Source organism: Pseudonaja textilis, chromosome 1 (genome assembly GCF_049901715.1).
Source record: "Pseudonaja textilis isolate UNSWEBS1 chromosome 1, rPseTex1.2, whole genome shotgun sequence".
Lineage (NCBI taxonomy): Eukaryota > Metazoa > Chordata > Lepidosauria > Squamata > Elapidae > Pseudonaja > Pseudonaja textilis.
In genome coordinates this window covers 283,154,881-283,181,900 of record NC_141990.1, presented here as the reverse complement: position 1 = coordinate 283,181,900, position 27,020 = coordinate 283,154,881, and the positions used below count along the sequence as shown (strand labels likewise).

Below are 27,020 nucleotides of genomic sequence, written 5' to 3'. Positions count from 1 at the left end.
TTACTTCTATCGCTACAACATGGGGGGAAAAGGATAGAAGATAAATCATCTTTTTACCTACAAGGCAGATATGCAAAGAATTGGTCATTAAAGAAGAACTTCATCACAAATGTGAGTTATGAGTATATCTGATGAACCAATAAATGTACTTTGTTATGGACATCTTGTTGAGGTATCTATCTGCATCTGCACAGCTTAAAAATCCACTACAGAAAAGTAAAAAGATGATTTATCTTGACAATTGCACTATTATATATATATATATATATATATATATATATATATATATATATGTATGTATGTATGTATGTATGTATGTATGTATGTATGTATGGATGGATCTTTGGTTGTTCGGGTTTTCTCCCGCGTAAGATTCGAAGTATCTAGGCACGTTTGAGCCGAAGACAGAAGCCTGAAGATGATGAATGAGACTTCATCGAACGTTGCCTAGATACTTCGAATCTTCGCGGGAGAAAACCAACAACCAAAGATCCACATATAAATACCTGCGAGAACCTCAGAAAACAATATATATATATATATATATATATATATATATATATATATATATATATATGGATCTTTGGTTGTTCGGTTTTCTCCGCGTAAGATTCAAGTATCTAGGCAACGTTTCGATGAAGTCTCATTCATCATCTTCAGGCTTCTGTCTCCGGCTCTGTGCTTCTCAGAGTAATGGAGATTGCAGCTGCTTCCTCCTTTTAACTGCCAGTGGGGTGGGACTTGATTGGGTGGGGGCTTGGCTGTGTTCTGATTGGGTGGGGGTGTGTTCTCATTAGTAGGGGGTTTGGCTGTGTTCTGATTGGTTGGGGGGGTTAGCCGTGTTCTGATTGGTTGGAGGCGTGTTCTGTTCAGGTGGGGGCTTGGTTGTGCTCAGGTTAGTCTTAGTTGCTGGGGGATTTGAGCTGGAGAGTTGTGATCTTGCTGTTTGGCTTCTAGTTCGTGGTCCTGCTGCATCTTCATAGATATATATAAAAGCACAACTACTTTAAAAGCACAACTACTATGACGTGGGAAAATACCCGAGCAAAGCCAAATGCCATACATGTAAGTACCCGCGAAAACTTAAGAAGAAAACATATATATATATATATATATATATATATATATATATATATATATATATGTATGTATGTATATGTATATGTATATGTATATGTATATATATATAATACATATATTACAAATACATATTATAAATCACACACACACACATGCACACACACACACTTTTATAAAATGTACCATAAAAATGAATACTAGATTTTTTAAAAATATAATAAAAGATCAGAAACCCACATCAGATACTATATGTTTATTAAAAGCTGGTTAAGACAATATGCTAAGGTTACAAATTTAAATGAGCTTAGAGACTGAACTAAATTTCCATTTAAAAACAGAGAGAATAGGTATTTTTTCTTGGGAGACTCTTCTCTGGTGTGGATGCTGTCTCCCTCATCAGCCTTTCCTTTTTTGGTGAAGGACAAGGAAACACTGAGGTGGTAGACACAAACCTCAAGCACCATTGGACAGAAGAGGAAGGAGATGTTTATGGCTTAAGGTAAAAGAGTAAATGGCACAAACCATGATGCATAAAATCCATATAGCTGGTTATATTTTGGCATCTGAGGTGGAAAATCTCACAAGTATCTTTTTCTGTTTCTATAAGATTTTTTTTTAAAGCATAATCTGTTACTAATAATATGGTACATTTTTGCACCCTGACTCAAAAGTCAACTGCCTGGGCTTCTACTCAACTCTAAAGAAGAGGAGCTGTGGGAAATAATTTGTGAGATTCAGAATGTTCTAGATTAGCTTTCAATCATCTTGCCTAAATGGCAAGGTGTTTAGTTTGTAAATGAAGCTGAAAGGTCATTAGTAAGTAAGATACATCTCTATAAATTAACTTCTATATTAAAACTATGGTTGGGGGAAGGTCCTAGTAAATGGATCATTTACAAAACCAGAAAAATAAAATAGATTTAAAATAGATTGTGAAATCTGAAAAATTCACACTTTTTAATAATATTATGTTTTAAGTAGTAATGTTTGAACAGCTTTTTGGGCACTCAGAGCAGCATAAAGAATTTGATGATTTGTGGGATAATATTTTTTGCTGCCAGATAGAAAACCTACACTGAGGATGTATCACCCATAGCATGAGTGTAATATGCAGCTTGTAGTAGGCCATGGCTTTCAATTAATATATTCAATTTTTTTATTATTTAATCTATTAGTAACAATTAATTAAAAGGTTTAGAACATATATCCAAACCAATAAATACTTAGCTATGCTATGTATTCTGGGTAACAGATACATTTTGAATTCCATCTTAGGGGTACCTTAAATCAGGAATGGAGCCGCCTGCCACCCCAGAGAACATATGTGCTCTTTTCTATGCAACCCAGAGACTTCTGAGCATACTAGTGAAATTCATGAAAACAATAGCCAGATAATGGTGTAAAACTTCTCTCATTTAAAGATCCTGTGTTCAAAAATAGGCTTTATAGAATTTTTAAGGAAAAAAGGGAAATTAATGTTCTTCTCTAAAAGCCCATGAAAACAATTTCTTCCCACATGTGTGACCCCACTCATTCCACTTCATTAGCCTGTCCTTTGTAAGTGTTGGTCTGCCCTAAAAAATTAAATTGCAATTCATAATCACCCCTATCTTAAATCTTTTTTGTTGCATAATGTTAGAAAGAAGTTTGACAAAAAGAACAGATGTGATCCCCTTTAAAGCTGAAAACATCAAGCACAGTTGTAGTTTCAATTTGTCCTCCTAAGTCATTTTAAAATTTATTTATTTTTACAATGTTCACTGCCTCAAGCAAATTGAAATTTGTTCTGCATGTTTAAGCTCTGTCTTTATGAACAAATGCAATGTATGTTTATCCTTGAGGAGAGAAGACTTAAGGGGTAGGAGGGTATGGTAGCACTCTTCAAATAGTTGAAAGGATGCCACAAAGAAGGTCAAAACCTGTCCTATCTCATTCCAGAGCACTGGACTTAGAAGAATGGATTTAAGTTGATGGGGTCCACTTTATTGTTCAAGGGAAAGCTAGACAGCCACCCCTTTGGAATGCTTTCATTTGGATTCTTTCTGGGCAAGAAATTGGACTCAGTGGCCGAATTGGTCTGTTCCAATTACATCACTGTATGATTTGATACATTGGATGTGTGCTAAGCTAAAGTTCATTATATGGTGAATTGTTTTCAATTAGCAAGTCTTAGCTTAAACAATTATGCAGCATTTCCTTCAAAATCAATGTATCTTTACAGTAAGTGGATTGCTGTCAACGGTCTGGGTCCAACCACATGTGATTGCTCTCATTTTAGATCAGTGAAGGGCAGTAGAAAGTTAATTTTCTTTTCTCTCAGCAACCATTACATACCAAATCTGCTTCAGAAGTTTAGAAGACCCTCTAGTGCAGGGGTGTCCAACTCAAGGCCCGTGGGCTGGATCCGGCCCATGTGGTGCTTAGATCTGGCCTGCAGGATAGCCTGGAAACAGCACAGGACAGGCCTGTAGTGCCTTTGCCAGTGAAAATGAAGCTTGGGGGCACGTGCATGCATCCCCTCGCACCCTGTTTTCAGCCATGATGGCCTCCTGTGGCCCTTTGCCAGCGTGCAGCCCCACCTGAACTCCATTTTCGCTGGCAGGAGACAGTTGTTGCTGAAAACAGGGTACAGGAGGGCTATGCAAAGCCCCCCTGAGTTCCATTTTCACTGGCAGAGGTCTATCAAAACAAACTAAAAACTAAACAAAAGGAGAAATGTTTCCCCTTTTGCATTTCAGCATGCAAGAAGGGACAGGAAAGGAGAAAGGGAAAGAGGAAAGACAAAGAAAGAAAGATGGGAAGAGAGCAAGGAAGGAAAAATAAGGAAAGAGAGGAAGGAAGAAGAAAGGAGAATGAAGAGGGAAGGAAAATAAGAGAAGGAAGGAAAGAAGGAAGATTATGAGAGTGTTGTAGGGTCTTAAGGAAGTCCTGCCTTAGAACTTGGCCACCACAGGTGCCCCTGACATGAGTGATGTTGAGCTGGCCATGCCCAACCCCAGCCATATGCCTCTCCCTGGCCATCTAAGGTCAAATACAACCCTGATGCGGCCCCCAATGAAATCGAGTTTGACACTCCTGCTCTAGTGCATTGAGAAATATAGAAAAAGGAATTATTTGTGCAAATTGAATGTGATGACCCAGAGTATCTCAGAAGTATAACAAAACCCAAAACATAACTAAAAGTCCTTTAATGCCTTCAACTTGGCTTCACTGTTTAATTGTTCACAGTGGAGGAGTAAACTATTTTCAAAATAACATTTCAAAGGAAAGAAACACAGTTCAAATTCAAAGAGCCGATAATGAAGCAAAAAACAAAAACAAACTGCACTGAATAAAGTTCCATGACAGACCAGGATGGATAATTGCCAACTTCAGGAAGATAACCAGGTACAGTCTGTTGGAAGAACGCCAACCAAGATGAACCTTCTTTAGGAATAAAACATTAAATTGTCTCCAGTGTCTGTTAGCACCAGGGGTGGGATTCAAATTTTTTATGGCCATCTAAGGTCAAATACAACCCTGATGCGGCCCCCAATGAAATCGAGTTTGACACTCCTGAGATTGTTGGCAGCTGCCGTGAATCCCATTGTTCAATAAACCAAAGAAATATACATTTCCTATGAAAACAGAAAAAATGATTCTGTGTGTCTGTACAGTACATTTATACCCGATTCTCATGAAGAGTACTACCTGTAGGCTACACTCAATATACCCCATCGAATAGAGCATCCACCATTCTGGAATGATTATAGCATTCCAAGGTGTCTTCAATCCCTATATGCCATGAGTCTAGGAGTGCTAAATATCTTAATGCCATACTTTAGCAGAAAGATTGCTGAAGCTTATTGGTTCTACTGCATCTACCTTGAAGACAAGACTTCTCCTTGAGTTAGTTTAACAAAGCTTCAGATATTTTTGTTGAAATCTGTACAATGATACAGAATTTTGGAGCAGGTCATAGGGCATATACATTTGAACTTGTGCCAAGGGTCTGGACAGATGAAGTTAATTAAGAGCAAATGAAAGACAGCTGCCTTTTATGTTTCTACACCTCTTTGATCTGACCTACTGTTCAAACCTCTATAGACAAGGCAGTTAAATGCAAAGACATCATGGCCCTCAAGGGTGATAGTCCATGCAGCCACGAGCTGTTAGCTTTGTTCATTAGAGAACTTTAAACCTGCTGAAATCAGACAGACACACAAAGAACTATCCCAGTCAGTTCAGTTTCAGCATAGGAGGATTAAAACAGCTTTGGAATATATGCTTCAGCAAATGTCTAAAAAAGGTTTGCTCTATCAACAAAAAATACTATATTGTTTATTAATACAGATTTATATATATTAGGACTCAGTTCAATGTTTGGATTTTTCAAATTTTTAAAGAGTGCCACACATAGAAAGCATTTTGAAGGGGGTGAGTTTCCACCTGTACCCTGAGTTTCTTAATATGCTGCTGGTCAGGATTTCTTCTTACCATGGAGTATTTGGTGCTCACCGAGCTCAGTTGTTTGCTTGAGACATTCCTTTATCTGAATAGTGCCTGGTAAGATAGTAACTTCTTCACTGCCTGGTTAGAGAGTTATTGGAGGAAGGCCTTTTTCATTGACAGGGCCACCACTCTGTAATTTGTTACAAAAAGTGTCTTGCTTGCCTATCTCCATCAATAACATTTACTTTCACAATATTCTTTTATTTTTAACCTCAAATCTGGTTTTTTAATATTGCTTCTTGATTCTCTTATAATTTTAACAGGCATAAATCACCCATTTTAATATACTTGAATACTTTTTAGGTTTTGCACAACTGCATAAATTGTCATCAAGCCTAATTATATTTTGCTCTCCATAACAACACCAACTTTCTTTTTAGTTCCTAAATCTTCAAGTATAAAGTAAATTTAACATGTATTTAAGTGCTATGTTATCATATAGTTGCCACATTACTGATTAACAATGAGAAATATAAATTCTAGTCTTCAAATTAGCTTGACCTCCTTATATTCTTGTAAGGAATATTAAATATTTTTTCACCCATTATTTTTTGAGATACTAATATTTCCACATGTTGGTTTTTTTCCTCGGTTGTTTTGGCTTTAAGCCTGTTTCTCAAGAATGTGCATATATAGTGTCATATTCTCATCTTATAGATACAGACATTTTTTAAGAAAGACTATAATCAAAAAATTTATCATAGTTGGATTGTCAACAAAAGAGAGTACTAGATTTATTGCAAATTTGAAAACAAAACTGCAACACAGCAATTCTGTTGTTTGAACACTATATTTAAATGTGATACCCTCTCTTTCATGGAGGATTTTGTTCCTTTATATACCCCTCACATCCCGGATATAAACTGTTTCAACTCCTTCCCTCAAAACGATGCTATAGAGCACTGCATCACCAGAACAACTAGACAAAAGGACAGTTTTTCCCCGAAAGCCATCACTCTGCTAAACAAATAATTCCCTCAACACTGTTCAACTATTTACAAAGTCTGCACTACTATTACTATTAATCTTCTCATCACTCCTTACCACCCATCTCCTTCCACTTGTGACTGTAAGACTGTAACTTTATCCACTTGAATCCTTACGATTTATATTGACTGTTTCCTAGTGTGATTTGATTGCTTATTGTACCCTATGACTGTCATTAAGTGTTGCACCTTATGATTCTTCACTCTTGATGAATGTATCTTTTCTTTTATGTATACTGATATGCTGGCTCTGTAAACCGCTTAGAGAGGGCTGTAAAGGATTATAAAGCGGTATATAAATCTAAGTGCTATTGCTATTGCTATGGTGCATCTGGCCACAGGCTGGGAGTTTGACAGCCCTGATCTAGATGATACCAATTTATACCTTCCAATAAATATCTAGTTCTTTTATTCTTCTTGGGGAGGGGGGAGAATTCCTTATTTTTACACAGTGTATATTGTGCGCATTACCATTGTACTTCTTACATTCCAAGTCACTATCTTCTATCTGTCAAAATCATCACTTTGGTAGGAAATAGAGATGGAAACAGACCAGAACATATTCTCCCCAACAACCAACATCCAGATAAAAAGGGATTAATATCAGATAATCAAGCAGAAAACAATATCCTAATCAATATCAAGGGAAAAACTAAACACCCCCCCCAACCCTGGCAGGGCAAATTACCATATATAAACAGGGAACAAACCTCCTACTCACTAGCACTGATTATGTTACCATACCTGGTTGGGTAATGAAACATCTGCCAGGAAACAATCAATCTCTAAGAACATCAAGGATTCCACAATTCAACTCTGAGCTACATATGTTATCTTCTATTGAAAGTCATAGATATTCTTCCACTCTGGTCAATCAAAGCTATTGCATAATAGGTTTGGTAAGAGGACGAATGAAGAAATTAAGAGTATCAGCCTTAGCTCTATCTCTGCCACATGCTGTATTCAGTGCTAATAGTAAGATTTTAACCAATATGATATGAGTCCTACCAGTTTCACCCAAAGTTATGGTATTCATGCTACTACATGGAATATCTTGCAAATCTAATGGTTGATTTATATTTGATTTATATGTTATTAACCAGGAGGAGGTGTATGCAAATACTAGCATTAGAAAAAAAAATCTGTTAATTAATTATGGAAAGCTTATAATTGTCCTCATAGAAGTATGATATTTAATTGAAAAGTAATGTTAAAGAAGTTAAGATCTTAATGAATATTAATATTAATGATAGAATTGAATTAGAATGGAATGTGTTGTTTTAATTACATATATTTATAATTTTTTCTTTTTTAAAGAATATAGTGTGTATTTTAAGAATGTACCAAGCAGAATCTGAATGGAAATTATGTATTATATTGAATGTTATAACTTTAGGGTATATATTGAAGCCTAAATAAGAGTTAAATGGATAACCTTAAAAGATATAAAGGCGTCATACTCCAATCAGTAACTATAGGAGAAACTTTGTTTAATGAGAAAAGATAATAGATAATTGAAACAGGACAGGCAAAAAATATAAATATAATGATCTGAATTGAGACGAGATAATTAAAATAAAACTGAGAAAATTAAAAGAGGGGAGAAGCTATGCAGAAAATGTAAAACAGTAAGAAGATATGGAATAGAACATAAAAATGAGCATGAAATTGAATTTGTATCTGTACGAAGAAATGTAACCCAGGATTACGCTACTTTCAAAAAAGATGTTTTATTTGTATTTTTTTGTGAAAACTTAAATAAAATTATATATATATATATATATATATATATATATATATATATATATATATATTCTTAAGTTTTCGTGGGTACTTACATGTATGGCATTCAGCTTTGTTCGGTATTTTCCCATGTCATTGTAGTTGTGCTTTTAAAGTTGTAGCAACGTTTCGGCAGAATCTCATCTGCCATCATCATCAGCATATATATATATATATATATATATATATATATATATATATGTGTGTGTGTGTGTGTGTGTGTGTGTGTGTGTGTGTGTGTGTATGTATGTATGTATGTATGTATGTATGTATGTATGTTGTGGCTCTGGGCTTGGATTCAGCTCCTGTGATTGATATGAGTTCAAGTGAAGAGGTTATGGCAGAACAATATGAACCGGCCTGGCTTACTGATTGGACTGATAACCAGGATGAGGAGATGGATGTGACAAAGGACGACAGACCTGATGTATTAGAATTGTCAGGACCTTTGACCTCCTCTGGTTCCTTATCTGATCAACAGCCGGGAATGGCTGACAGGGAAGTTTTGAGAGAGTCTTCTAGTGGAGATGAGAACTTGGAAAATTTGTGGTTAAATGTAAAAAATAGAAGACAGTTGAAAAGGCAAAATCAGCTGGAGCGAATGAGAAGGGCAAGTCAGTAAATTAGCACGTTGCCTTAATGAGTATAAAAGGACACAGCTGGGCTGGTACATTTCGCCAGGAACAAAATAACTATTTGAGTGAAGACGTTACAGCAAAGAGCTCTGAGGTTGAAGATTTATTGCCAGGACTGGTTTGCCGGACAGAGTAAAGATTTATGCTGTGGTTTCTGCCAGCCATTATCTTGTAAGACTTCTTTCCGTTTGATTTAATTGTGAAATGGCTGCTTTCTGTTTTGTTCGTTTGAATTTCGAAGGGGAGTCATAACATTATATATATATATATATTACTTGTTTTAATTCCCAACTTTCAGTTCATTTGATACCTGCTATATTCTTAACTTCTTCTGCTCTTATTGTTGTTAAAAAAAACCACTTGGTATACTTTATTTATAACACACTCACTCACACACACACACACACACACACACACACACAGACCTACTTTTCCAATCCATTCAAAGGTTTCTGCAGGATGGGAGGGGTAGCTGGATGCGAGGAGGAGGAATAAGGTAGAGCCAAAAGACAAGTACAGATAGTCCTTGGCTTACAATTGGGCTCAATTACAATTAAAATGGAGCCCAAAATTTCTGCTGCTAAGTTAAACATTTGCTAAGTGAACTTTGCCCTATTTTACAACTTTCCTTACCACGGTTGTTAAGTGAATAACTGCAGTTGTTAGGTTAGCAACATGATAGTTAAGTAAATCTGGCTCCCCAAATTGACTTTGCTTGTCAGGTGGTAGCAAAAGGTGATCACATCACACACACACACACACACACACACACACCCCAGGACACTGCAACTATCACAAATATAAGTCAGTTCAATTTTGATCACATGACCTTGGGGATGCCACAAAGGCTGTAAGCGTGAAAAAATTGTAATAAGTCACTTTTTTCAGTGCTGCTGTAATTTCGAACAGTCATTAAGTTAACTATTGTATGATGGGGACCACCTGTATGTGCTTTTGGCTGCATCTTTAAGTTTAAAATAGAGATGAGAATAGATTTTTTAAAATACTGTTATACTATTTTTATACTAAAGTTTTTTAAAAAAAAACAGGCAAAATGTGCTATTCAGAAGGTCTAATGCTGCTGTAGAATTAAATCTCATTACCATGAAAAAGAAAAGTTTTAGGTTTACTAGCATGCATTTGAACCGATTGGGCTCTTTAATGTTGCAGAAACTATAAAGTAGAAATAATCATTTAATCTATTTTATTTCATATTTGGATTGTGAACAATTTTTTTAATAACAGCAGAAACATTTACAGGATTTCAACCATTCATCAAGCAACATAGCATTCTTTTGGCAGCAAAGGTGTTGATTTTGACAGAACATTCTTTTTTTTAAGGTTTTATTTTTCATAAATCAAGGCCTAATAATTAATACTTAGTTCATATGTAGCAGTTTAACAATCAGGTGTATTTTTACAAGGCAAGGCAAGGCACATATTTCAATATTTATTATTATTTTGTATATTCTGACATTATGCATTCAAATGCCAAAACAAATATGTACAGTTCCAGCTATGTAATATACAGTGCCTGACATGTGTTTCTCTCTATGAGCAAATTTCCATTGTGTTCTGTTTCCTCTGTGGCTATCTTATTCCAGGAAAATAAGAAAAGCACACCGAGAAGGGTGAATAATGTTTTCCGTACTAAGGGAGTCAGGGGGAGAGGGATCACAATAAATTCAATGCCTCATTCTTCTCAGCACCCAGGACCTGATCCGACCAACGCATAAAAGGTAAAGACTGAAAACTGAACGGATATCATTCCTGAAGGCATTGGAAAATGTGCAGAATCTGTCTGTCTGTCTATCTATCTATCTATCTATCTATCTATCTATCTATCTATCTATCTATCTATCTATCTATCGTCTACTGTATCTATCATCTATCTTAACAGTTTCTCTTGCAAAGGATATTATTTTAAGTTTTTGGCTGGAAATATTTTTTTCTAAGCAGTTTCTCTGCAACCTGGCACACAACCCTGAGAAACTCAGCGGTTACTAGAGTCTCTGCTGAGCTAACACACACTGGCCCATCTTGCCTCAGCCTGGTAGAATAACTAGTAATGGATGTTATGTGAGCCACAAACTCACACCCACAAAACTAGAAGTAGAAAATTAATATGGCAGAGAAAATACTATTCTAGAAGCACAAATGATTCTTTTGGCAAGCACAGATGTAAATTGTAATAGTAGAGAGTATATATAGCTCTGGGTTGATTTGTTGGGTTCTTGATGTTCTCCAAGTTTGGTTTTCATCCCCCCTGCTCCCCATGAGTTATTTTTATCGGTCTGTTGAAATAATTTCTGATTTCATTCTGAATTGAATCCTATTAATGAATCTTTTAGAAAGAACAACCAAAAGTCAAAGAAAGTAGCAAACAAGCCTGACCATATTCTCTCTTGTCACACACCTATTAACCAACAGCCAAGTAAGCAGGAACCAGCATTTAATATTTGCTGTAAGCAATTAAAAAAATATCATGCCAATTATCTCTAATCAATACATACTACTCAAACCAGCACCAGATCCTCTATATAAAAGAACCAACAAAGCCCATTTCTTCACATCAGAATACTGATGATAGTTCCCAGACAGGTAAGAAAATGTTTGCTAGAAGAAAATCAAGCTTGGAGAATATAGGAAACCCAATAGGTATAACTTAATTGAATTGTGTTAAATGTTTGCAGGTTGAGATCTATAGCTAACAATTGCAGGGAAGAAATTTCCCTGTTCCCGAGAACATTTATTACTGATATCCAAAGCCCTTTGTACAGGTTCTAATGATTCACTGAAATCTGCCTTATGATACTTTTGCCTTATGATACTTTTTAACTTTTTCTCAGAATTGTTGAGAATTTCATTCAAATTTCTCTTAGTGATTATTTTATTGTTGCAGGTTGTAGAGATTGCTGCTGTTAGGCATTCAGTGGTTGTCACAATAATGACAATGGTTGTTATGCAAATGATGAAGATTATGTGATTTGCATCGTTTGTAATGATGGCATGTCATTACTTTTTTTTCTACCCCTCCTTACTACTCATAGTGTTGTTTTCGTTACACATTTTCTGTCATTTTGGACTCTTTCTGGTTGGCCATATTTCCCACAATCAACAAAGGCAAGGGCTAGGTTTTAAGAAACAAATGGGATGACAGAGAAACCATAGCTTGATGAAAATAACATCTACGCACATCCCTGAAATACTTCATAAGTTATACATGCAAAAGTACTGTAGTTCACCCATGCAAATTTCACTTGCATTTTCTTTATTTTTGAAAGCAGTTTTAAACACAAATTCTATTTCAGACATTTGACCGAGATCTAGATGGGAAAAAATGCAGACTTTTCCCTTGTTTTAATGGTCATGCATAATTTAGGCCCTGGATCTGAGTTTCTCCTCTCAATCTGCTACCACTTTTTTTTTTACTACTATTGCTTATGATTGTACAGCAATGCTTAAGTTTCAAGTTCTGTGTATTCTATTCACAGAAGATTGGTATCAAATATTTAATGGGCAGTCACAAAGGAGAGAGGGTCAACCTTTTCTCCAAAGCAGCTGAAAGCAGGACAAGAAATAATGGATGGAAATTTATCAAGGAGAGATTCAATCTAGAACCAAGAAAAAATTCCTAACTAATTAATTAATCAGTGGCACAGTTTGCCTCCAGAAGTTGTCACTGGAAGGTATTAAGAAGAGATTAGACTACTATTTATCTGGAATAGTATACGGTCTCTTGCTTAAACAGGGAGTTGAACTATAAGACTTCCAAGGTCCCTTCCAATTCTGTTATTCTCTTGTGCTGGTCATGATCATATCTTAAAAAGCGCCTCCAAAGCTAACAGGTCCAGTATTATGTAAGAGAATAGCACACCTTTAAAGTCCTGGACTATTTTTCAAATTGTCAGAAATGCAGCGAACCCATCATATTTTCTGGGCAAGTATTATTCAAATAGTAATAATATAGTAATATAGATTATTATTATTATTATTATTATTATTATTATTATTATTATTATTATTATTATTATTCACAAAAAGCAAGCACACAGCAAACGAGATAACTATGCTGGATTTTGTATCACAAATCACTAGTCAAACATTTCCCAAGCGTTTAGGACTGCGTGATGTATCAGCGGATTATGTGAGCAGATCCCAGTAAAGTGGCCTTCTGCAGCTGACCAATGGTGACTTTGTCAGTGCCAATTGTTTTTAAGTGCTTGCCTAGGTCTTTAGGCACAGCACCCAGTGTGCTGAGTACCACTGGAACCAGCTGCACTGGTTTATGCCAGAATATCTGCAGTTCGATTCTCAAGTCCTGATATTTGGTGATTTTTTTCAAGTTGTTTCTCATTGATTCTGCTGTCACCAGGTATGGCAATGTCGATGATCCACACTTTCTTCTTCTCCATAATCATGATATCCAGGGTGTTGTGTTGCAAAACTTTTATCAGTCTGTATTCAGAAGTCCCATGGTAGTTTTGCACGCTCATTTTCGACCACTTTTTCAGGCTTATGATCCCACCAGTTCTTTGCTAGTCAGATGATAGTTATGACACAAATTCCAGTGGAGCATCTGAGCGATTGTGTTGTGACATTGTTTATAGTCAGTCTGAGCAATTGTCTTACAACAGCTCAGTATGTGATCAATGGTTTCATCCGCTTCTTTGCAGAGTCTGCATTAGAGGTCATCAGCAGTTTTTTCTATTCTGGCTTTGATTGCATTTGTTCTGATGGCTTGTTCTTGGGCTGCAAGAAACAGGCCTTCTGTCTCTTTCTTCAGTGTTCCGTTGATCAGCCATAACCAGGTCGCTTCCTTATCTATTTTCCCTTGGATCTTTTCAAGGAACTGTCCATGTAGTGCTTTGTTACACCAGCTGTCAGCCTGAGTTTGCATTGCTGTTTTCCTGTATTGATCCTTGGTTTGCTGCACTTTGAGCAGCTTCCTCTTGTTGACCTCCATCAAAGCTGGTTCAACACTGTCTTTCACATAATCTGCCAGAGCATGTTTCTATTCTTCGACTGTCTGTATTACTATTATTATTATTGTTGTTGTTATTGTTGTTGTTATTGTTGTTATTGTTATTGTTATTGTTATTGTTGATAAGGAATGTATATCAAGTTTTATCAGTTTAATTATAACACTTGCAGTTGCTGTGGTTATTGTTCTTTTTACTCCCTTCTTGCCTCTCCCATTCCTCCCTCTTTCCACCCATCCTTCCTTGTTCCATATCTGCATACAATATTCTTGGCTATTATGCAGAGAATGCTGCCTTGGGAAATGAACTAACTAGACAAAACTACTGTATAATTAAATGATGAGAACAAAGAAGAGATTTTTATTCTTTAAGAAACACAAAAGCAGATAAAATGTTGAAGTTACCAAAATATATTTGCTGCCAATGGAAGTGGAATTAATCTGATTTATTTGCTGGAAAAATGCCTGCAAGAAAAGGAGAGGAGAGGAAGCTAAGAAAATTATAATGAATGTTATAGCAAATGTTCATGAGATGTTATATTTATTATTAAAGTAGACTTTGGGAAATTCCAAATACCCTCTTACAAAAGAGATTTGGACTGAACAAACTGCTGGTAGAAACACCCTTGTGGCTAAGAGCAAGAATTAATAAATACCATATAGTTGGACCCAGTTCAGAAGCCTGGCACTATGTAAGGCAAAGAAGAATCAAGGGAATGAAGCAGAAATCCTGGACACAGATGAGATTGTGAGGAGGATCACGTTGCAAAGTAGGTGCTCCATTACTGGTCAATGCAATATATTGGTCAGGTTAAGAAAATCTATGTGGAGGGACTATTAAATACTCTAGTCCATCCACCTAGTTAATCTTATATCAAATACAATTCACTTGACTTAACCAGGTTTTTTAGCATCAGACCAAAGAGAAATCGATTATAAATAGTAACAGATTATGTAACAATGGTGAAATACATCTCATAATTTCTAGGTGTGCGGTTAACAAGTAGGCTGGCTTGGTTGCTCAACAGCGAGACACTGGTGAAGCGGGCAAGCAGAGGCTGCAATTTCTGCATCGCATGAGAAAAGTACATCTTCCTTCCCCTGTCCTTTCTATAGAGGGACGTTCTATAGAGGGACAATCGAGAGCATCCTGTCATGTGGAGCAAGTGGCCAGTTTTAAGTTTCTGGGTATTACCATAAAAGAGGACCTGATCTGGAGTGCTCACATTGCAGCCCTGGTCAAAAGGGCCCAGCAGATATTACACTACCTGAGACTTCTCAGAAAACAACAACTGAATGAAAAACTGCTGGTGATCTTCTACCACTGCACCACAGAGAGTATCTTAACTTACTGCACTTGGTTTGCCAATTGCACAGTGGCAAATAGGAAAGCACTCCAGAGGGTTAACATCATTGCCCAGAAGATCATTGGTTGCCCTCTCCCCTCTTTGGAGGAGCTCTATAGCTCCCGCTGCCTTAAGAAAGGTCAAAACACTCTCAAAGATACATCTCATCCTGGGCACCCTTTTTATGAATTATTACTATCTGGCAGATGGTATGGGATAATAAAAACAAGGGCAAATAGGCTGAAAAACAGCTTCTTTCCAAGGCAGAAACTCTTATCGAATTCTACTGTATAGTGCTATATTAATGCAATATCAGGGGTTTTCAATTCAATATATAGAATGTGAAAGGGGTGTGTTTGTGTTTATTTTCATAGTCATGGTGTATTTAATGGTATTTAATTTCATTGTATGAGGTGCAATGACAATAAAGTAAAGTAAACTAGTGATACTGCATTACTTTCTGGTTTGGAAGCATCGCTGCTTCTGATAAGAAGGTGATGCAGAGAGTGGTGAGGAGATTATTGGCAGTTCACTTCCATCTATCCAGGACATAGCATGTAAGCGATGCTTCACCAGGGTCCATAGTATTGTCTGGGACACTACACATCCTCTCCATGATCTACTTTCCTTGTTACTTTCTGGGAGGAGGCTTCGTGATATCTATATATGTGTGTTATGTATATGAACACTTTTGAGAGCAGGCAACAGAACTTCATTTTTAATGTGTGCCAGTGTATCCACAGTAAAAAATGATAATGAAGGTTATCTATCTATAATGTCATAACAGAAACTCAGCCTTTTGTACTTGCATTCTGACATTGCATGCAGGTAAATAAATCTCATAGCAGGTATTGTGTTATTGCAATGTAAGTTTCATCATTTGCCCCCTTCATGTGAACCACACGATTCTAACACTTAGCATTAGTATTCCAAGATTCCCAAACTGCAAATGTGGCACTGCTGCAGAGAAATAATATATGGGTAAAATTGCAGATTGAATTAGTGAGATATCTTTAATTTCAGACTATAATGTCTTGGCTCAAGTTTAACACTTCAATACAGTTTTTAATCAAGGCTTAATTCCCTCCCCCCAAACTTGACTGTCTCAAAAGAAGACACTGGGCTAATTTGAAAAGAACAAGCTTTTGTGTTATCCGTGTTTCCCATGCTAAACATGCTTAGCACTAGAACATTTGATACTTCAATAGTTGTGGAGATCAAATATATTTACCAGGCTTCTCTCTTCTATCATCTTACAGGTCTTGTAGAAATTTGCCTGATGCATCCCCTCGATGTGGTGAAAACCAGGTAAGGTTCTGCTTGAACAAGTTTTATTGACATTGGAAGGCATCCAAATTGGAAGCTGTCAGAATTCAAAACGCTCAAACTTGTCCAACTAAGATAACTTCTCCCTTTAATGGCATTTATATTTACTTAATCTTTTTCATAGCGTTTGACAGGCAGAATTTAAATGGCATGATGCATTTCATCTGGAGGTCATCTGGAGGTGCTAAATACCTCTTTATAAAATGTACTCTTCCTGTGACAGCCTGAGATCCTTTTTGTTAAAAATAAAAAAAAACAGAGGAGTGATCCATAGAAAGGTGATTGTATGTGTGTTCCTCTGTATTGTATATATCATCTGATACTGTTTTGACTTGAAGCTGGAAATGACATATTGCTTTAGAAATAAAATAATATTGATCAAAGATGTGGCCTGACACAGCCAGTCATGTTCTAAAAAGTATAAAAAGGATCATCCAAAAGTATTCTTTCAACTTGTGTTTGCATATGGCAATTGGGTAGTTTCATAGTAGCCACCTTCAGGCAAATTCAGAAATGTATGGATGGCAAGTACCACTTGTTCAAATGCTTTTAAAAATACTAACATGTTTAGTGCTAGCATTGTGGTTATCATAGTATCATCATCATCATCATCATCATCATCATCATCATCATCAAAATGCTTGTCATGGTAAATGTTTCTAAATTCTAGATTCTGTTTCCAAAAATCACATCCAATCAGTATAAGAAACACTGCACCTGCCTCATTTTGGGAACGCTGTTGTGGGTTTTTTCTGCCTTTTGCATTTCAAAATAAAAGTTAGACTATGTTAAGATTTTGATTTATTTACTTGTTAGACTTACATCATACTTTACTTTGCAAGCTCAAGGCAACATATATAGTGCTTAGTGTAGTTAGTGTAGCTTCTGTGACTAATGATAGACTTGAACCTGGATGTCCCTAGAGCTAGTCTAGTCCTTTAACTCCTATCCCACAGTGGCCATCAAAAATTCTGCATCCTGAATAAATTAAAAATATGGAGAAATTTAAACCATTATATCTTTGCATGTTTGCATGGATCTCTTTGCAGCAAGCTATAAGTTGTTTTAACATTTTATAGAAGCCGCAGTGGTGCTGTGGTTAGAATGCAGCATTGCAAGCCAACTCTGCCACTGACAGGAGTTTAATTCTGATCGGCGCAAGATTGACTCAGCCTTCAATTCTTCTGAGGTTGGTAAAATGAAGACCCAAATTGTTGGGGGCAAAATGTTGACTCTAAACCACTTAGATAGTGCTGTAAGCACTATGAAGCAGTATATAAGTCTAAGTGTTATTGCTATATGTTTAAAAATGAATATTAGCTTGGTTCAATTTTGTGCTAAGTCCAAAGTAAACAATGCACATCATGGTTGGTTATTTATTTATTTGATTTCTATAGCCATCCATATCAGCAAGTGACTGCTACATTACATTTATAAAATTAAAACAGTACAAAATAAATATATATGGCACATCTCTGCATGTAATTCAGCCAGTCACTTCCCTGTGACTGTGTCTAGAACTATTTGTGCAGTTGAGATTAAGTGTCATGAAGTTTCCTGTAGAAAAAAGTACAGGAAATTTCCATGCGCTTTATCTTAAACCAAACAAATGAAGCATTTGTGAGGATTGATATAAACGCAATCAATAACTAAAGAAAAAATAAGTAACTTTCCAACAGATCTCTCTTATCCATAATTAGGAATTTATATTTGCCATATAGAATTCCCAATTTAATTATCTGTTACTTTGTGCAATGCATCTGAAAATTGCATCACTGACATTTAATTTGACCCATTTGTTGAGCAAAGGCAGAGTCAACTATAATTAAGAAAATCTGTTTACAGGGAAAGGAGGTCCAAGATTTGTAGAAGAGATGGGAGGATTGACATAGGAGCATTGTTGTCAACAAGTTTGAAGGAAACAAGTGTAGCATATATTTGACAACAGTGTTTGTGAGCCGAGTTGATTCTCTTTTCCTCAGAAGAATGTGTAGATGGGTGCAGAGTTAGCTATCTTGATGATTTTTCAAAATATTGTGATACATTCAAAGATCTATGCTAAATACAAAGTTAGAAATTTCTCCTTCATCAAAGAATGCATTTATTGTTCTGAAAGCATTTTATTTAGTAATATGTAAGAGCGTACATTTAAAAGTATGAATTTTTAAAACATATTTCCCCATGAGTAGATTTTAACATGCAGATTAATTAATTAATTAATGAAGAAAAGCAGTGAAAAAAAAACACAATACTGTTCTGTCCATCCTTGTTTGGGAATGTTCTATTTTAATCAGTTTACAGTTCTGAGTATTCCTGGAATTATGACCTGGAAATGGAAAATATGGCAGCAATCAGAAAATTTCCCCAGTTCTAGCATCTATTCCTGCATATGTGGAAGAGGAGTGTCAGGAAGACAGGATCCTAGATTTCCAAATCTTCAATTAGATATGCCAATGTTTGGGCCATAGCTTAGTGTGTTTTATACCAAATAGTTCTATTGTTACAGTCAAGAATGAAGCCTTTCCCAAAACTGATGTCAGAATTTTTTTCAGTGTTCTAATTTTTTAAACTTTAGACTTCATTCTGCTGCTTTGAATTAATGGCTACTTGGCACAGTGCTTGGTGGCCTTGAACTGATGTAGTTTTGACTAGCCTTCTTAATAGCTATCACTGATTCCCACTAGGCACCTTTTATCTTTACATGCATTAAAGATATGGGCTTTGCTCTGTTTAAATATTAGAGCCTTGATACATTCAGTTCTCCAATCTGAATTAGAAATAAGAAATAGATGTTTCCAGGAAGAATTTCACATGATTTTGTTATCTGAGTAGCTTGACTCATACAGCAGATGAGACATGTTTTGAGCTGAAAGATGTCATAAGTATTAAAAATTACAGAGTATGAAAAGATATAATTATTGAGTAACATCAGCCGGACGGTATAGTATCCTTCTCAATATACTCCAACCCCATCATAGAGATGCAGCAAACATTCCTGAATTTAGGAGAACTGTTGATGTCTCACATTAGATCACACACCTTGCTATTATCTATTGGTTAAAACAACATTTTAAATCAAACATTTCTTTGATTTATGAAACGCAAGCATGAAATTCCATGGTAAGGGCCATTTCTAGTGAAAAATTAATTTCACATTTCTCTATTAGCTATTCTTTTCCAATTAATGTTTGTGACTAATTTTTGATGGTTTGGAATTATTAGAACAGCTCTGCATATGTTTCTGATAGCTTTCCAGCTGTTGTTTTTTAAAGTGTGTTTTCCTTTTATTTTATTATTTTTTATTTAGGTAAGCACTGTTGAAATCTATTCTGAAATATTCAATTTGAAGATCATGCTTACTGTTTGAGGTCCGTGTTTCTGTATCTGACTTCACAATTTAATGCAATTTTTCTATTGAATTTTTGTAAATTTTATTTATTTTTTGTTTGCTTATTGTATTGCATCTACAGAAGTCATGCAATCATGCTGCCTCTGTGGTTTTTGACATGAAGGATGCAATATTCAGTTTAGTTGCCAGGTGTATGGACTTTTGTTCTGCTGCTCTGTTAAGACAGAATGTTGCCTGGGGTATACCATTGTGGAAGTGTAATCTACACTTCATACTGCAACTTTTGTAAAGAGGATGATTGATAAATCCTGTGAGTAATCTGAAAATGTCTTTAAAAATTGATACTGGTCATTATTGAATGCCTTTGCTTCCTTCATGGGATTCTAAAGATAACCTATTATTTTTAAAAATTGAAATATGATGCTTGACAATGTAATTTTATTGCGTCTATCTGGAACATTCACATCATCAAGACTCACTTTCAGATAAATGTGCATGGGGCTTCAGCCTAAATAAGTTGCATGCACTTTTACAGATCTTTTGGTTCAACATCAACAAGAGACATTTGGAATTATATTTGGAATTACCTCAGAGACTGAGTGAATAGACACTGCCTAGGGAACAGTCAGATAACAGGGAATATAGGCCACAGCTGTATAATGGATTGAGCAAGAAACTCTGGAGAAACCTTCCCTAAGTTATTGGACTGTAAAACAGGAGCATTGATGGCAGATGTACTGTACTTTCAGGCTTGAATGATTCTGTTAACATTGCATTACACTGAAGTAGAATTAACTTATCAGGCCAGGTTTCAGCCCCAGTTGGGTACTGGCTAAGTCTTGCAGACAAACAATGTTACTCACAAGCATTTTGGTGAATATTGAAGTTTATTGCAGCACTTCCAATCCTGATAGGGAAAAATGGAGATCCTGAACAAAGTTAGTGTTGAGAACAACTGCCTCTCAGCACTTTTTATGCTGTTTTCCTAACCCCTCCAGCTAACCTACATCTGCTCATTAACCCCATATCCCCTGTGCCTCCTCCCTGTGTCTAATTGCATCCCCTAGCCCTGGCTTTTTCTTGTTATGCCATCACTGTTTCAGTCCAGTCTGTCACACCACCCCGTGGCTTCCTTGTTTGCATCTCTCCTCTCTGTCTTTATCCCCTATGTATTCCCCCATCCCCTGTCTCCCTGTGCCTTTCCAATGTCCGTGAATCTCTGACTCCCTGCAAAACAGCTGATTGGCACAACCCTGATGTGCAGTTCCGCATCGCGGCTCGTGCTAGTGTGACATCATCCAGGAATCCACTCCAGCCTGTAAAATGCTTGCAGCCGGTGCGCCAAGAGCATTGCGGTCATCAGCTCTACCAACGGCATGGAGCAGTAGGCATCCCATCCGAGCTGAGACGTGTCAGTGAAGTGTTGGGCTCTGGGCACGCTCCTAGCAGCGAGTAAGCTCCCTGAGCCCAACATGGCTCTGCCTGTAAAATAAAAGACAGTGTTAGAAGACACACTGTGGATATTATCATCCCTCCTACCCACCTTTGTGGGATGTTTGTGGTGGTAGAGCCATTGCAGCCGTGGAGTTGCTACATCCATATGTTGTATCCACGAGGCTTCTGCTATAGGGTACCCCTTCCACCACACCAGATATTGCAGAACCCCCCTTTGCCTATGGGAAACCAGGATCTCCTCTATTTCATAATGATCATCTCTCTCACAGTCCTGGTGCTTTAAGTCATGGTTCCAGCCTTGTCATATTGGTGGGTTTGAGGAGGCTGCTGTGAAATACAGGATGTATTCGCTTGAATCGCTAGGGCAATTGGAGGTGGACAGTGACAGGATTGATTACCTGGATTACTTGGAATGGTCCAATATATTTTGGTCCTAATTTTTTACATGGCAGACCTAAATTGATATATTTGGTTGATAGATATACCCAAGCCCCAATTGTGTAAGGAGTATGATGGGCCTGTTTCTTGTCTGCTTGTCTTTTATATGTTTCTGCTGCTTTGGTCAAAGCTGCTTGTACTGTTTTCTAACTACTCTGCATGTTCTCAGTCCATTTGGTGACTGTTGTACATTCATGAGACGTATGGGGCCACTCAGGTATACGAACAAATTCTACTCCATATACCATTTGAAAAGAAGTGTACCCAGTGCTGCTGTGTACAGTATTGTTGTATGTTACTTCAGCGAATGGTAACAGTTCCACCCAATTAGTCTGTTGATGTGATATATAACAGCATAAATATCGTTCAATAGCTGCATTGGTTCATTCTGCTACTCTCTTCGTACAAGGATGATATGTGGTACTTAATCCCTGAGACAATTCAATTAAGTGTACAAATTCTCTCCAAAACCGTGCAGTAAATTGTACTCCTCTATCCAATATAATACATCTGGGAATGCCATGTACCCTATATATGTTTTTGATAAATCGGTCATCTAACTGTTGAGCTGATAAAAGACCAATACAGCTATAAAATGGGCCTGCTTTAAGAACAAGTCAATCACTGTCCAAATGACAGTATACCCATGATTGTTTGGCAGGTCTACAATGAAATCTATGCCTATATCTTGCCATGGCCATGTGGGATCAGCAATTGTAGTAAACCAAATGGTTTTCCAGTATGTGTCTTCGTGGTCACACATATGGGACATTCTTTTATATATCTTTCTACTTCTGATCTCATTGAGGGCCACCAAAACTGTCTTTTCACTAGATGTAAGGTTTTCAGCCATGCTAGCTCAAAAATTCTGCGAGTTGAAGTTTACAGGCAGTGGTGGGACTCAGCTTGTTTGCATCTATTTAGGAGAATGATTGGTTAACTTTCTGAGCAGTTCAAAGAACCAGTTGTCGGAATAAATCTCCTTCCAACAGCCTTTTGTTTTTTTTTTTTAACATTATAGGGCTAATTCTTTCAGGAAGGCAGGAAGGAAACATTCTGGTGTTGTTTGTAGCTTAATCCTTTTCTTTATTTTCCTGCTTACGGAAACTCCCTCTCCAATTAAGCCTTATTACATTGTAACAGCAAAAGGTTCTTGGCAGTATGCCCAGGCTTTCTGTTGCCTGAGCTTCTCCAGTTTTTTTTTCTTCATTGCTGGTACTTTGCTTTGTTTTATTAGATGCTTGACTTTCTAAAAGGGGAAGGGTTGTTTTAAGCTTTTTACACTGCTTTAGTGGTTCCTAGTACTGTCCTTTTGGGGTATACCTTCAAGAGGCAGGATTCAAGCTTGGCACTGATGTTTTTTTACTGCCTTTCTGGGGGAATGTGATCTTTCTTTAAATCTGGATGGTTTCCTTAGGATACCTTGTGAGGTGAGTGAGACCAGCTGGTATCTTTAAGTGGTGCAAATGGATCTAAGGATTGCTTCTCCTGGATGGGAAAGGGTGCTTTGTCAGTTCACTGAGCACAGGAGTCTCTTGTCTATGGGGATTCTTCAGTCATCCAGGTCATGGCTGTTCTAAAGGTGGTTTTTTCAAGAGGACTTTCTTGGTTTCCAGAAAGTCCAGTTGCCTCTTGAAAAATCACCTTTGGTGCTTTTGCACTGCTTTGGAGTAGCCAAGGAACATGATTGCTTACTGATAGGAAGATTTTTTAAAAAAAATAGGAAGTAGGGGTGTGGATTCTCCAATCATTTTATTTTCTCTCATGATAATAAGGCTTAGTCATATGGCACCAGGCTTGAAGTTTATTTAGATATCTATAGCATGTACTAATTTTATTGTGATTCTGACAAGATTGGGAGGCTTGAACCTAGGTCCCCTATATAATTGGTTAATCTGTCTCTTTAGCTCAGCATTTTGTAGCACAAATATGCCCACCTACTTTCTGGAGAACTTAAATGACCTCTCTGTTAAAGTTTTTCACTTTGTGAGAAAGAGTTGGTATTGCATTTTAACTATTTTCATTCCTCAAGGTGCTCTGGCACCCTACCCGATTTGTAACTCCGGCTTGCAGGTATTTCTAATCTAATGATTGGCATTTAGGGCAACTTTTTGCAAGCAAAGAAGCTTTTTGTATTTTTGTACAGGTAATCCTTGACTTACAACAGTTCATTTAGTGACCATTCAAAATTACAATGGCACTGAAAAAAGTGATTTAGGACAGTTTTTCACACTTACAATTGTTGCATTATCCTCATGGTCACAAGAAGCTGGGCTAGGCGAAGTGCCCCTCAGTGTGAGTAATGTCGAGTTGGCCATGCTGGTCATTAGGGCAGAGAACCAGTTATTAAATTATTTGAATCTCACCACAGCTCATAAAGGAGCCAGAGTTAAACTGACATATTTCCAGTAGTAAATGGGGTTCTCTAAATAATTTATTAGCAGCATAAAGGATTCCCTTGCTACTACACACTTGCAGTATTACTCCTTATTGAAATAAAATAACATACTGGCATAGCACACGTTCATGTATCATCATGTATAATTTCTCTGTAGCTAAAGCAGAAAACAAAGTTGCTTGAAATATGAAATATATTTGCTTGCCCTGGAAAAAGCTGCAGCTGATTAACACTATTCTCGTGCCAGATAGGACAGTGGCAGACTTTATTATGGAAAGTTGCTTCTTAAGATACTTTTTTAAATATTATCTTTCATAATAAGGCAACAGACTGCATTTTCGGTTATATATTTGGTGGGAAAACAAATTCACCTGCAGATAGCCATCATATAAAAGGGGTGAGAAGCCTTCTAATATATTACTGCCCTACACGTACATGTAAGTTTATTCTACAAAAAAAATTGGTCATGGGAATGAGGTTCTCATTCTCTGGAATGGGATCCTGTGGCTATGAAATTGCCAAAAAGGCCTAAGCACAACTACCTTCTTTCTTTTCCCTTCTTAATAAAATACTATTGTCTGTGTCCTTATATTTAATCAGATAAGCATAGACTGAGCATTGTGTTCAGAGACCAGGTAAAAGACATTGCAATAATTATTTTTTGTTTGTACAAAATCCAGTTTGATCTTTGCTTGTACAAATTCTTAGCCTTGCCTACTGTTGTCTGTCAAAAATCTATCATTTTCCTACCTATTTGATATTTATCTGCCTCTTTGCAAAGTTTTGGGGGAAGTTTTCCTAAAATTTATAGAGGTATGCCTCCATGAATAAGTATTGTAGAGTTATGCTGTTGTTATTGTTTATGCTATTATCACTCTTCAATATTTTATTTGTTTCAGCCCCACAAGTTTAGATAATTGTTACATAGGACAATTATTATGTTAGAATTACAATATCTGCTACATAGGAAAAGAATTCCCTCAGCCTAACCTAAACAATTATGAAGGACTAGATGATTCTACCTTTTAAATCTGATGTGTGATATCAGTTTAGATTCTAGGAACTCGTATTTCCAACAACCTTACTTGGCCGGTCCACACTGTGACCACTGCAAAGAAGGCCCACCAGCACCTGCACTTTCTGAGGCTGCTGAAAAAGGGTGGTCTGGGTGAAAAGTTGCTGGTTGCTTTTTACTGTTTTACCATCGAGAGCATTTTGGCATACTGTATAACGGTGTGGTATGCTGGATGCTCTGTAGCGGATAAGAAGATGCTCCAGAGAGTTATAAACACAGCACAAAAAATCATCGGTTTCTCTCTTTCTTCTTTGGAAGAGATTGTGAAGACCAGACTCCTCTCTAGAGCACTAAAAATCTCCACAGACGATTCTCATCCTGGACATTCATATTTTGAACTGTTACCATCAGGGAGGCGTTATAGGTGTCTTAAAATGAGGACTAATAGACTGAGAAACAGTTTCTTTTCCAAGGCAATAATTGTCTTGAATCAAACGGTACATTTGTGATTTAATTCTATATATAAAGTGGCATTTTTAAACTATCTAATTTAATATATGTTTTAAATAGGTTTTAGACTAGGTTTTTAATTATTATTATTACTTTAATTATTTTACTTTTTAAATAATGTGTAGTGTGATTGTGATGTGGTGTTTGGGGCACTGTGCTGGAGTAGCTTTCAAATTTCATTGTATTTTGAATGCAATGACAATAAAGGTATTCTATTCTATTCTATGTGAAATCAATTACTGTATGGAGCACAAGTTGAACTATTCCTTTGCCATCAAAATGTGTTTCCTCCTCCCTAAGAGGAATTCAGAATTTGTTATATGAGCATCTCATTCCTATCCAAATAATTTTTAAATGTTTTTTCCTCCTGTTCTGCATTTCCAGATATTTTTCTTCCAAGCAAATTTATGAGATAAGAAAAGTAGTTGAAATGGGTTTGATAGCAGGGATAAAATCTACTGCGATGTGCATATGACATAGTTAAATACTTTGCATATTACAAAATCATAAGAATATATTTGGAAAGTATACTCGATTATGTTTACAAGAAAAGCATACGCTTAAAATGGATTTTGGGGGGAAAGCAGATGTTGGAACTAGAGAAGGAAAGCCACAGCATGAATTAAAAAGAGGGGGATTTCTTTTTTGTGTGTGTACATTTTAAAAAGGGATATTTAATCGAGCAACTGGGAAAGTTTAAATGGGATGACTCTGGAGACATTCATGGTACACATAAGATATTTCAAAACATTTCAACAGAGTGGGTGGGTTATTAACAGATGTTAATGATTTGTTGGTGGCATGAGACATTAAATCACAATCAGGGTAGATTGTGGTCATGCCTAGTTTCTTACCCACAGATGAAAATTCAGAGTTAGACCACTGTTATGGCTGATTTCTAAGCAGTGATGGACCATGTGTGCATTAAATAACCACTTTGTTTTAAAGATAATATCAGGTCCCATATATTTAACTATTTTTCATGTCACTGAGCTAACATTAGATAATTTATGAGTACAGTCTCTTTAACATAACCTTTTGGTTATGTGAGTCTGTGAATTTTCTCAGGCATGTGTATGTCTGTGTGTTTCAATTCACTGACAACTAGAAATTGCAGATACAAAAGACAGAAATGCAAATGGTTAAAGTACTGCATAACCATATCATCATCATCAATTGTTCCCCCCAAAACCTGACCATTTAAATAAAGCTCTAAAAACAACAGCAT

The 27,020-nt window shown here is 36.6% G+C and overlaps 1 protein-coding gene across 5 annotated transcripts in view; it reads left to right on the top strand.

Annotated features, from left to right (window-relative positions):
• Positions 1-27,020, top strand: part of SLC25A21 (solute carrier family 25 member 21) — a 283,725-nt gene that overhangs the window by 145,619 nt on the left and 111,086 nt on the right. For 4 of the 5 annotated variants that reach the window (XM_087921918.1, XM_087921917.1, XM_026711276.2 and 1 more), the window contains exon 2: positions 16,561-16,609. In XM_087921918.1, coding sequence (XP_087778044.1) covers positions 16,561-16,609 — 49 coding nt within the window. Of the gene's footprint in view, positions 1-10,600; positions 10,714-16,560; positions 16,610-27,020 lie in introns of those variants that run through there. The other variant, XM_087921919.1, reaches the window with a different exon arrangement.